Consider the following 13,994-nt stretch of genomic DNA (forward strand, 5'->3'; position numbering starts at 1 on the left):
CGTCCTGAAGACAAGTAGTATAAAATGTCGATACAGAATGTCATGTAGGATGGCGTCCTGAGGACATGTAGTATATAATGTCGATACAGAATGTCACGTAGGATGGCGTCCTGAGGACACGTAGTATAAAATGTCGATACAGAATGTCACGTAGGATGGCGTCCTGAGGACAAGTAGTATAAAATGTCGATACAGAATGTCACGTAGGATGGCGTCCTGAAGACAAGTAGTATATAATGTCGATACAGAATGTCACGTGAGGATGGCGTCCTGAGGACATGTAGTATAAAATGTCGATACAGAATGTCATGTGGGATGGCGTCCTGAGGACAAGTAGTATATAATGTCGATACAGAATGTCACGTAGGATGGCGTCCTGAGGACACGTAGTATATAATGTCGATACAGAATGTCACGTAGGATGGCGTCCTGAGGACATGTAGTATATAATGTCGATACAGAATGTCAAACGTAGGATGGCGTCCTGAGGACAAGTTATTATAAAATGTCGATACAATGTCACGTAGGATGGCGTCCTGAGGACCAAGTAATATATAATGTCGATACAGAATGTCACGTAGGATGGCGTCCTGAGGACATGTAGTATATAAATGTCGATACAGAATGTCACGTAGGATGGCGTCCTGAGGACACGTAGTATATAATGTCGATACAGAATGTCATGTAGGATGGCGTCGTGGAAGACCTGAGGACAAGTAGTATACAAATGTCGATACAGAATGTCACGTAGGATGGCGTCCTGAGGACAAGTAGTATAAAATGTCGATACAGAATGTCACGTAGGATGGCATCCTGAAGACATGTATAAAATGTATACAGAATGTCGATGGATGTCCTGAGGAATAGTATAAAATGTCATCGATACAAGAATGTAACGTCCTGAGGACACGTAGTATATAATGTCGATACAGAATGTTTCATGTGGAATGGCATCCTGAGGACACGTAATCTATAATGTCGATACAGAATGCCATGTGGTTTGGCGTCCCTAGGACACGTAGTATAAATAGGTGTTAACTATTGTAGATGCACAATGAGAAACATCTCTTTGATGACCAGGTACTTGTGTCGAGTAGGAAGAACATTGTTTACAGGTCATAACCTTCAGTTTTATTTATGATTAAAATTGGTATTTTATGTTAAACAATACTGACCGAATTTGATTTCAAAACCAGGTAGCAAAATGGACACAGAGGATTGTTGCGAAAGGACTCATCTCAAACAGCAAATTGCCCATAATTCCAATGAAATATACATCAAACCATATCTACCCATGCCTTCACGTTGTATTGATAGAAGGTCCTTGTCTCATAATCCAGACTTTCATTCTGGAATATCTGCCCAGTTCTTGCCTCCACATAGAACGTGTATTTGTAGTCATCGGCATTCTGGAAACATGATATATATGTAATGCACTGAAAAGACGCATTTACAATGCATTTGAAACGAGGAGCATATACTCATAAAGGCAGTACATAAACATTAGACCACCCCCGAAATGATTAATCACTTACGTCAGTTTACACTGACCAATAGCAGTAGCAGGAGAAGGAGGAGGAGGGGGGTAGCCTTTAGTAGTAGTACGAGTACTGTTGATACTAGTGGTACTTAGCAGTAGTAGTAGTGATAATGGGAGAGCTGTAAGAGGAGTACAAGAAGCAATGGTGGTAGTAGAAGAAGTAGAATCAGCAACAGCAGTAGTATTGTCTCACTGATCACTGAGGAATCCAGTTCACTCATTTGCAAGATGTTTACAAATGTCATGTACCATTACCCTCCATCCACGTCACGGCATTAACAATTGCAGGAAACTGTTTAACTTCAGAAAACAGGATACTTTTCATCGATAGCTTTATGTGACAGATACATTTAAAAAACAAAATCTATTCACTCACCTGACCCTTGGCCTGCAAGGAAAACAACAGAAACCATCTCATTTAGAGTAAAGCATGTCGTTAAAATCTCCCATCTTAAGAAAATGATGCCATCAGAGCAATTGAATTACTGTTTACATGTCTCTGACTCAACTACCCCAAACTGTATCTCGTCACAGGTAGGACCAGTTAAATCAATGTGATATGCCACGAACGCACGATGCCATATATTCTACTATCGGTACTGAACTGGTGCCTGAAATGACTACAAATGGTTAAATGTCAGTTATAAATTGTCTCTAACGAGCGTTATCGATTGGTTCTATCCTGTAGCAACCATCTGCCCATCTGGAAATACCGGTAGCCAAGGCAGTACAGCCATGTTAGGTGGACTCATCAGTGAGCAATATACTTTCACAGTCTTGTCTCCTGTGCTTCCATATGCTTTCCTCAACAGGGCCTGGCACCAAATAGTCTCAAGCGTACCCAGGAAGGCTGTAACTGTGTTAGTTTCGTATCGATTCCGTAAATGGTATTGTTTCGTTGTACATTCAAATGTTGTATGGATAAGCATTGTTTATGATTACTTTTCATAAACACCTGAACGTTATCATTGTGAGCAGGTTACAGTTACATGTTGTATGAAGTTACAGTTGTATGAAGAACGTGCTCCCAACAAACAGGTAAACATCCAAATTGTGATATAACGACCTTAAAGTGGAGGTGATGACTTTGTGAAAGACGTAATAATTAATTTCAGAATTCCGCCAGCAGGTGTTTGGAGGTGTATAAATATACATGTGACTGTAACATCTCGGGTAGGACGGGTACGTATTTTGAACATATCTGCTCTTGGTCGTATTCGGTGGTCATCACTTACCTCCAAGCCATAGTAAACTTGACCCCCAATTCCAGAATCACGATCCGTTGCTGTTACTGTTAATGTTGTTGATGTATTTTTTACAGCAGACTTGAGAAACATAAAGAACGGAGGTCACACAAAGAGATTACAATGACGTACAAATCTTATGAGATACCGAATGAGCATTTCACAACTTTGCGCCAGGGAGTGCACATTTAACGCCAGACCGGCAATGTCTTGTCTATTTACTGACAAGTTCTAAGTATATACCTGCCAAGAGTGAGGTCATGTTCCCAGATCTCTTAGAACTTTTATTCTTTTATTTGTTGATGACGTAATTCTTTTTATCAGAATCTGTAGTTGAATATTTTGGAACGGTATACTAAAAACATGGGATCTATCAGTAAATCTAGATAAGACTAACATTGTTATATTTAGAAAAGGTGGCCGAAATCTTCTAAAGAAAAAACTGGTCCTTTAATAACCAACCGTCATTATACTTATCTTGGTATCAAGTTTACATCCACTATGAATTGGAAAACACCTGTTACTGAATTATCATTGAAACATAAGTGCTGGGCCATCTACACCGAATTGTATGGTGTACGGTGAATGGGAGGTACCCCCTGTATATATATGCTCATATTCGATGTATAAGATTCTGGTTTAAGATATTGTGTATGCAAGAAAATAGATTACCTAAAAAGTCTTGTAACATGCTTGTTCATTTGGACAACATTGGTAAAGTGACGTGGGCATCTTATGTAAAAAACTTTTTTCACATGGTTATGGTTTTGTATGGTTAAAGTCAGTTAGTTGGTGATGCAAGTTTGTTTTAACCAAGTTTCGAGAAAGAAGTCTTGATATGTTTGAATGGCATTCAGTAATAGATAATACAGTCGTTCACGGTATGACTCTTATAGAATATACAAGTCATTACTCCAGCCGGAGAAATATCTGTCGTTTTTAACATCGAAGAAATTAAGATATCCACCTATACGTTTTAGGTTAGGCTTGATCAACACACATGTAGTGGTAAACGAAGGAAGACGTTTGTAAATAGAAAGATGCAGGGGAATGTGCCTCCTGTGTAATTTAGATGTGGAAAATGGAATTCATTTTTACTGGTTTGTCCTTTTATGAAGATTTGCGTACGAAATATATAGCTGAATATTATCTATGTAAGCCTCCTTCATTAGCTTTTAGACTACTTCTTTCATCAACTGACCAGCATGTAATAATATAGCTGTCGTACTATATTAATTATGCTCTTATTAAACGTAACAATCTGACAAATGTTTTGTAGACTCATCGTATTTCACTACTTGTGCGTAATTTACTGCCTGTAAAATGATTTGCTGTTTAGATCACTAATTACTGCTCATTGCACCATCCGTATAATGTATATGTATGAATCCAATGTATATGGGCCGGGGCCTTTTTACAATAAACCTCTTTGACTTTGACTTTTGACATAGCACATCTTTGGATATCCATTCATCAAGGTTTTAACCAAGCTCCATAACCAGAGGTGCCAGTATTTTTCAGAAGTCAAGTTTCGTATGAAGGACATGTTTAACGTGCGTTTATTATCATGATAACACTACGAATGTACGGACCAAGACAAAGATATTCACGAAAGGACTTTTAAACTTCACTTCAATTACGAAGATGGTTTCTGCTGGTGATGACACTCGTGAAAAGGATGCTCAACCTGAACTTCAATTACCATTAAGATGGTATCTGCAAAAGGATGGAACTCAACCTGAACTTCAATCTTACCATTCAGAATAGCATTACACCAGGTGTTCGTGAAGAGGATGCTCAACCTGAACTTCCAATGTTGCCATTTAGAATAGCATTACACCAGATGTTCGTGAAGAGGATGCTCAACCTGAACTTCCAATGTTACCATTCAGAATAGCATTACACCAGATGTTCGTGAAGAGGATGCTCAACCTGAACTTCCAATGTTACCATTCAGAATAGCATTACATCAGGTGTTCGTGAAGAGGATGCTCAACCTGAACTTCCAATGTTACCATTTAGAATAGCATTACACCAGATTTTCGTGAAGGGGATGCTCAACCTGAACTTCCAATCTTACCATTCAGAATAGCATTACATCAGATGTTCGTGAAGAGGATGCTCAACCTGAACTTCCAATGTTACCATTCAGAATAGCATTACACCAGATGTTCGCGAAGAGGATGCTCAACCTGAACTTCCAATGTTACCATTCAGAATAGAATTACATCAGGTGTTCGTGAAGAGGATGCTCAACCTGAACTTCCCAATGGTTGTATTCAGACTAGTCCTATCCTCCTACCTCCATCACGGTGACCCTGTAGCCGGCTTGGGTGAACACAGGTTTCTCGTCGTTCACATCCATAATGATGAGGATGACCCCCTTCGACACCTGCATCAGAAACATCATCATAGTCCTTTTCTATCATTTAGTAAAAAAGTGTAAAGGTTCATTCTGTATTTTACAGAACATTCTGTATTATATTAACAATACCGGGCATCATTCTTAAATTTGGAAGTGTATTTGTTTTAGATTTTCAAAGACATGGCTTGCTAGAACACAGGTTAAAATAGTATTTTAGTCGTATCTCGCAGTGTCAATTAGATTAAGGAAAGAAAGTCTGAATTGATGAAGACATTATATTTATCATACAATGGATCTAGCGTTCTCGGCAGGACAAGGCCATCGGATAGTTTTGGTATCCGTTGGGGTCATACAAATAGTGCAAATTTGTCAGTGTTAGCGAGCAGACGGTACATGAATCCAGATCATTATAGTGTTTTTGTTGTTGTTCAAAAGGTTAACTGAAGGTTTCTGAAGTTCCACACGTGTTTGTTGTAATTGTTCAAATGTAAGCTAAGATTTGTTGACAACAATACGTGCTTTAATAAATAAACTTACTGGGAACTAGATGACCTAATGCAGTCAATGGAGTCAAATTGTGTCACCAAGCTTGTGGCGTAACGTATTATTACGCACATTTTGTGACGTCATAGATATCTGTGCACATTCCATTAAGTTTAGTTTCATGATTTGTTGCAATTGAAATAGTATTTGTTTTAAACTATAACGTAAGAATGCCATTGTATGATAATAGGTTATCCCACTCGTGTGTTTTGGGATGGTTAATGCTCGTTTAATACAATGTTTATTCCTAATGGAGTATGTTAACCATCTCAAACACACTCGCGTGATAGCCCATATTTCTTTCGACAGGTGTATCCGAGGTTAGAAAAAATATATTACCGTATATACGTCGTCAGATGCATAGAATGTCAAAGTCTTTGTGGCACCATCCTGCAAGAGATATTCACGTTAATATAATTAATCAAATAAGATGGATTTGGATCGATTCATTGTTTATTCCTACCGTCAAGTCGGGAAGCTTTCATCATGGGGATTTGTATCACAGAACAATCACTATTCCATGTACAGTATTGAAAATATAAGATATTACAAAATTAAGATCTACAGGATAGACACTTCTGAAATCGAGTCAGATGCAAAGTTGGTTCGTTGATTGGTTGTTAAACGCCGCACCCAGCAATATTCCATCTATATGGCGGCGGTCTGTAAATAGTCGAGTCTAGTGGTCAACAGCATGAGCATCGATCTACGCAATTGGGATGAAAACATGTGTCAACCAAGTCAGCGAGTCTGATCACCCGATCCTGCCAGTCGCCTCTTACAAGCACGGGTTACCGAAGACCAATTCTAACCCGGATGTTTACAGCCTCAGATACAAAGAACCCCGCTCCAGTTATTATACACCGTATCAGCTTCATGTGGGAAGTCAGAGGGTGTCAAGGGAGAACGAACGAACTACATAAATACACAAATAATTCTATTTCGACTTTCACATTTACACACGGAGAAATAAGAAACAATGATTCAACCATTGTGGCAAGTTACGGTCACCTTTTCGCCAGCACTAAGTTTGATCACAGATTTAAGGACGGGTTTAAACGGGCAAAGTAATAAATGAATGTGTTACCCCTGGCTGGGTACAAGACGTGCAACCATGACCCGTGGCTGACGGTGAGTGTACGAAGGCTGAGTTTTTTGTGAGTTTCTCCAGGTAGTTATGTTGTTTTCAGGTGTAAGCAATGGATCATTGTTAAATTACAAAACAGTGAATCTGTTTCTTTCTGGTCCTTAGATTAGAGGACTTGGTTGTATAAGTGATTAAATCCGGTGTAATAGCTTTCTCTAATTAATTGGACTTTGTATAGATGAGTTGTAGCCAACGTCTGTTACCAGCATTTTGTGGCATACGAGTATTTTTTTCAATAAATAGTTAAAAATGTTGTTAGCTCTCATGTGTCATTTGTCACACCAAATATGGGATTGTTGGCTAAACGAACGAAATATTTGTTGAGACGGAAGACAAGAATTCGGTGTGAATTTAATGAATTGGTGATTATTGTTTTACACCATACTTACAATCTTGCAGAAACTCATTGCGATAAACCTGATAAACCTAAAATGAATCAAAACACATCTCTGTGTTCCTGCGCTCTTGTCTCACAAATGGTGTGAGGGCATAGATGAGTCTACCATTTCACTATCCCTGTGAACACTTTTGACCAGTAATGATACTGACTTGTACATACTTACCGTCTCTCTGTCTACCATGTTGTTCAGTACTACAGACGCGTTCGTGACACCACTTCCATTTCTTATGTTCTCCAGTCTCACTATATGGCTGACTTCATCCGATTTTATTTCGAATACAGGCCAGACTTTATCGTAAGACGCGCTTATATCGAAGAGGAAGGTACCTGTAAACCATGACAGTCAGTATATTGTGGTAGAGGCTGTTGGTGTGTGATCAATATAAGACAATATTTTGTTTAATATCACAAATCTACTTACTATGAAACCGACACATCCGACTACAGTAATGTTAATATCAAATTAGCCTAACTGACCAAATTTGAATCATTTTACTTATATTCAACTGCAGTAAACAAATCAACTAACTTATCGATTTATCGATTGTTGATGCATATTATAGTGAAGCAACATGTGCCAAGTAAAAATCTTCAGGTGATCCACCTATGAAGCAGTTTGAATCTTTTAAGAACATATGCGAAACTCTTATTAAAGTACTGATCAAGGTAGAAATTTGCGTATTTGCTCTAGTAACAATTGTAAATTACATAGTGACCTTTCGTGCTATATTTGAGGTGAGTACTTACCGTTCGTCGTGTTTTCAAACATTGGGTAGGTGGGCAGTGCCGTGATGATGGGTGGAGCATTTGCTTCCCCTTTCAAAAAAACACCATGGCATTGTAAAGAGTTATATAGTCAGTAATAGTAGTAGTGACACTGTGTATGCATAAAAAACATCATGACTATCTGCAGAATTACCCGTGTCTACAGTAATTAAGAATGGGGAAGTCATAAGTGTCTACAGTAAATACAATGGAGGTCATCCGTGTCTACAGTATATCCAGTGGAGGTCATCGGTGTCTACAGTATATACAGTGGAGGTCATCCGTGTCTACAGTATATCCAGTGGAGGTCATCGGTTTCTACAGTATATACAGTGGAGGTCATCAGTGTCTACAGTACATACAGTGGAGGTCATCGGTGTCTACAGTATATACAGTGGAGGTCATCGGTGTCTAGAGTAAATACAGTGGAGGTCATCGCTGTGTACAGTATATACAGTGGAGGTCATAGGTGTCTACAGTAAATACAGTGGAGGTCATCGGTCTCTACAGTATATACAGTGGAGGTCATCGGTGTCTACAGTATATACAGTGGAGGTCATCGGTGTCTACAGTATATACAGTGGAGCCTAGAGTATATACAGTGGAGGTCATCGGTGCCTACAGTATATACAGTGGAGGTCATCAGTGTCTACAGTATACACAGTGGAGGGCATCGGTGTCTACAGTATATACAGTGGAGGTCATCAGTGTCTACAGTATATACAGTGGAGGTCATCAGTGTCTACAGTATATACAGTGGAGGTCATCAGTGTCTACAGTATACACAGTGGAGGGCATCGGTGTCTACAGTATATACAGTGGAGGTCATCGGTGTCTACAGTATATACAGTGGAGGTCATCGGTGTCTACAGTATATACAGTTGAGGTCATCCGTGTCTACAGTATATAGAGTGGAGGTCATCGGTGTCTACAGTATTTACAGTGGAGGTCATCAGTGTCTACAGTATATACAGTGGAGGTCATCGGTGTCTACAGTATATACAGTGGAATTCATCGGTGTCTACAGTATATACAGTGGAGGTCATCGGTGTCTACAGCATATACAGTGGAATTCATCGGTGTCTACAGTATATACAGTGGAGCTCATCGGTGTCTACAGTATATAAAGTGGAGTCTACAGTATATACAATGGAGGTCAGCGGTGTCTACAGTATATACAGTGGAGGTCAGCGGTGTCTACAGTATATACAATGGAGGTCATCGGTGTCTACAGTATATACAGTGGAAGTCATCGGTGTCTACAGTATATAAAGTGGAGTCTACAGTATATACAGTGGAGGTCAGCGGTGTCTACAGTATATACAGTGGAAGTCATCGGTGTCTCCGTATATAAAGTGGAGTCTACAGTATATACAGTGGAGGTCAGCGGTGTCTACAGTTTATACAGTGGAGGTCATCGGTGTCTACAGTATCTAAAGTGGAGTCTACAGTATATACAGTGGAGGTCATCGGTGCCTACAGTATATATAGTGTAGGTCATCGGTGTCTACAGTATATAAAGTGGAGTCTACAGTATATACAGTGGAGGTCAGCGGTGTCTACAGTTTATACAGTGGAGGTCATCGGTGCCTACAGTATATACAGTGGAGGTCATCGGTGCCTACAGTATATACAGTGGAGGTCATCGGTGTCTACAGTATATAAAGTGGAGTCTACAGTATATACAGTGGAGGTCATCGGTGCCTACAGTATATATAGTGGAGGTCATCGGTGTCTACAGTATATACAGTGGAGGTCATCGGTGTCTACAGTATATACAGTGGAGGTCATCGGTGTCTACAGTATATACAGTGGAGATCATCCGTGTCTACAGTATATACAGTTGAGGTCACAGGTGTCGTCGGTGTCTTCAGTATATACAGTGGAGGTTATTACATATTCATAATTTCAGTTTATGTCATTATTGACACAGGTCAAAGTGAAGTATACTTTATGTGGAATTCTGATAGTGAGAAAAGTTGCACTTTAACCGATTGAATTCATATGACTACAATGTTGTTTGAAACAACTGTCCCGCCGGAATATCCTTTGAAGCTACAACCAAATATCGTCAAACACATACATATATCATCATTTTGTTTCGTTAGTAATATGATAGCTCAGAAGACGAAGAACGTACCTCCGTGTATGCAGTATAGCACTGCGACCAGCAGGATGTATTTCATGGTTGGAAGCATATATCTGCAACACAAAGACGTCATGAAATAGGATTTTGGAACTACTAGGAATCTTCCAAAATTTTGCAAAGTATATCAAGTTATCCATGGCATGGCGTGAGTGACCGTGGGCAGTTGCTACGATCACAGAAAGCGTGGCGTGCAAAGTGCAGGTATTGACGTCATTGAGGGGCCATCGAGATCACCTGGCCCCTATTTCTCGAAACAAACTTAAATCTGAGTTTTGACTGAAGTTATTGTGTTTACTCAAATTTGAGAAAGCGCAGGAAAATGCATTTCCCTGAATGAACTGAAATCAATATCAAACTCAAACAGTATAAATTTTGAGTTTGGTAGATAGATTACTTAGGTTGTTTGGACTTTTTTATTTCAAAAATGCAGTTGAGTTAAAAATACAGCTGTTTCAAGTTATCAAACACAGTTTCAAATTTGAGTAGAAACTTAAGTTTTTGTCGAGAAATCGGGGCCTGACTCAGTCCCATCGAACGAAATATGGGATACTCATGGAAGACGTCTTCGTGCTTTGACAATACAACACAGTACCGCACAAAACACGAGATACCATACAGTTTCACACAGTACACAAAGTGTCACATAATACCACAAAATGCACAAAATATCTTTTCCGGCATCTTTATACCACACAATACCATGTACCGCGTGATACCCCACGACAAAACACAAGAAATAAATACAAAGGAATAACAATACTTCAGACAGTTTCTGCGCGAAGGGTAATTTAGTTCTGGAAACTATGAATCGAACACCACAAAAACGGAAACCACACCACATGGTAGCGAAAAGGATGTCCTTTCCACCAACGACCTGCACCTGACTATCGGCAGCAACCGTTGTCTACCAAGGACCTGCACCTGACTATATGCAGCAACCGTTGTCCACCAAGGACCTGCACCTGACTATCGGCCACAACCGTTGTCCACCAAGGACCTGCACCTGACTATCGGCAGCAACCGTTGTCTACCAAGGACCTGCACCTGACTATCGGCAGCAACCGTTGTCCACCAAGGACCTGTACCTGACTATCAACAGCAACCGTTGTCCACCAAGGACTTGCACCTGACTATCGGCCACAACCGTTGTCCACCAAGGACCTGTACCTGACTATCAACAGCAACCGTTGTCCACCAAGGACTTGCACCTGACTATCGGCCACAACCGTTGTCCACCAAGGACCTGTACCTGACTCTCGGCCGCAACCGTTGTCTATTCTTGGCGATTGGATGTCGAGGATAATTGCTTCACGCACTGTAAAGGGTTCCAGGGGCGGATGCACCTTTTTGAGAAAGGGGGGGTGCACACCATTGAGAAAAGGGGGGTGCACAGTTCATTTTCGCCCGAGTTTCAATGGTCATCGAACAAACTTTCAGGACAAAAGGGGGGTGCGCACCCCTGCACCCCCCTCTGGATCCGCCTATGGGTTCACTCCCATAAGACAGACTATAAATTTAAAGCTTGTGTCCCAGCAATTCCCTCACTCATCTAACAGACACTGCATTGACTTAGAAGAATAGTACCAAAGCATTATGAGACTTGACAAATACAATTATATCGAATCAGAGTCCCTCATCCTGATATGGAAGGAATGTCGCTTTATGATAGAAAGGGTGCCTTTATCATAAGTTGGTATACGGTACTATAATGGCACGGTAACACGTGGACGTCGGGCATGCAGGTTCCATCCATGTGGCCGATCATGATTCATCTGTCCACTCGCCCTTACCTCTGTGAAGCTCATCTCCAGTTTGGTTGTGCTTTTGTAACACAGTCGTTCTGGCCCCGGGATCATGAAAAAATCTTAAGTCTAAAGTTTGCTTAGCACAAAAAAATCATTTGGTCTAAAAACATTTGCTTAGCTAACATTTTAGATAAGACTGGATCATGAAACTCTCTCAGCAAAATCTTAACTAAGACTAAGACTAAGACAGATACCATGGCAATTTTAGAATGATGTAATCATGTCCGGTCACTCTTAATTAATTGAGGAGAATAGTTTAGTAGCAGGCACCTGCAGAAATGTTCCAAACAAGTCAAATGGGGCTTTCATCCCTGCCCGTAGTGTGATATGTTTATACGAAATTGTCATAGTTTCTGTGACTGACGGAAAATCTCGCAGAACAACAGCGGTAATGATAGGCATATCTGGCTTCTTCTCTTACTTACAATAAAAACGTTAAACATTTAAGAATACACAGATAGTCAGGTTCATTCAATATAAAGGGTAAACGGTTTTAATTCTTTCAAGGGTTTTGTTTGTTTGACGAATATTTACATAGGAAATTGACATACTGAGTGTAGTAGACCATATTTTAAACCCTTAAACAAGTATTAGAAGAACAAACGTAGGCGTAACTGCAACATGTACTTAAATAGTTCCTACCATGTGCAATATTCGCCATTCGGACCTATATTACAGTTGCATATGAACAGGTTGATGAACAGCGATTTAACTTTCATGACCCCGGGGCCAGGTGTTGTGAAATATTCTTTTTAATTTACGTCAAATTGATGTCAAACAGGTGCACGTGTTGTTCATATTACGATACACAGTCAAACCGTCTAATTATGGATCTATTCAGGACATTATTTAAATGGTAAATCAGTCATTTTAAGTTCTGTCGAAAGAGTGTAAATTCTGACATAGAAACCGAAACCTTTCACACAATTCATGGAAATTAGTTGGATACATACTGATCAGCATACCAATGTCGTCCTTTTCCGACGTCGCAAAATACATAAAACAAGCAATGACGTCAACTCCAATGCTGTAGTCTTTTCGGTAATTTCACTACATTGAAGATAAGGCTAGTACTCGGTTAATAATGATGCAACATTAGTCAAAATACATCTACACAAACAGGAGAATATGTGAATCTAAGAACTAATTTACATATCGGATAGGGCCATCCAAATCGCTTTTACGTGCTTTCTCATGAAGAATATTATCATCTTTTCTTATAAATTGTGAAGCTACCAAAATGTATCCGTTGACATTGGGGAACTTTGTATTGGTATAGTTTGGTTCTTTGTGAACAAAACATAAGGAAAATATAGCATCCGTATCCACAACAAATTCTCTCCAAGTGATCTGAGTTACATTGACCTAGTATTAAGCATAACATCTCAGTCTTAACATCAAAGACTAAAAAATGTACGTGACCCCCGATTTAAGACAATTTTGGGGACTTAAGATCAAAATGACAGACTTAAGCAATTTTTAGACTTAAGTCACTTTCATGACCCCGGGGCCTGATGAAACGGACTTGTACGCTAGTTGTCGCCCTTTACCAGATCGACGTCTGTCAACAACGTTATTTACGTCGCTGGCGTGACTGTACTATGTTAATAACTGACTGAGAACTCGAGCCACAATGCTGTCTCGGTCAAACTTTCAACACGCCAACTGCACGTAGCCGTTCCTGACGTTACAGACGCCGCATGGCAAGAAGTGTTTAAGTTCATATAAAACAATACCGGAACATTTTGCAGTCTGGTTTTTATCAACTGACTTGTTTCAGTCTAATTTTTTAATGTTACATTATGAAGAATGCCTTCACGAAAATGGCTTGTTTACACGAAATTCATAACTCGTTGTGAATGGATTTATCATTTTCTTAACCCAGTTGCAATCCTACAAACTTGATTCATAAACAATATCACTCCCAAATGGAATACCCCATACATTCTAATAGCATATCAACAACAATGGCCAACATCATTGTTATAGCACCTACTTTCCGTCATGAGCTGCTAAATGGCGCTCACAATCCACTC

General features: G+C 39.8%; 1 protein-coding gene across 1 annotated transcript in view; it reads right to left on the reverse strand.

Moving 5' to 3' along the window:
* Nucleotides 1–1,292: 1,292 nt before the first annotated feature.
* The window catches only part of LOC124259645 (protocadherin gamma-A10-like), a gene marked incomplete at its 3' end in the record, with an annotated part of 29,428 nt that continues 16,726 nt past the window's right edge, over nucleotides 1,293–13,994 (reverse strand). Inside the window, exons 2-9 of the mRNA XM_046693817.1 lie at nucleotides 10,145–10,206; nucleotides 7,987–8,055; nucleotides 7,403–7,566; nucleotides 6,032–6,082; nucleotides 5,087–5,176; nucleotides 2,776–2,865; nucleotides 1,917–1,928; nucleotides 1,293–1,409 (exon numbers count right to left, since the gene is read on the reverse strand). Coding sequence (XP_046549773.1) covers nucleotides 1,293–1,409; nucleotides 1,917–1,928; nucleotides 2,776–2,865; nucleotides 5,087–5,176; nucleotides 6,032–6,082; nucleotides 7,403–7,566; nucleotides 7,987–8,055; nucleotides 10,145–10,206 — 655 coding nt within the window. The remainder of the gene's footprint in view (nucleotides 1,410–1,916; nucleotides 1,929–2,775; nucleotides 2,866–5,086; nucleotides 5,177–6,031; nucleotides 6,083–7,402; nucleotides 7,567–7,986; nucleotides 8,056–10,144; nucleotides 10,207–13,994) is intronic.

This window comes from Haliotis rubra, unplaced genomic scaffold, assembly GCF_003918875.1.
Source record: "Haliotis rubra isolate DU_JTF1 unplaced genomic scaffold, ASM391887v1 Scf730, whole genome shotgun sequence".
Lineage (NCBI taxonomy): Eukaryota > Metazoa > Mollusca > Gastropoda > Lepetellida > Haliotidae > Haliotis > Haliotis rubra.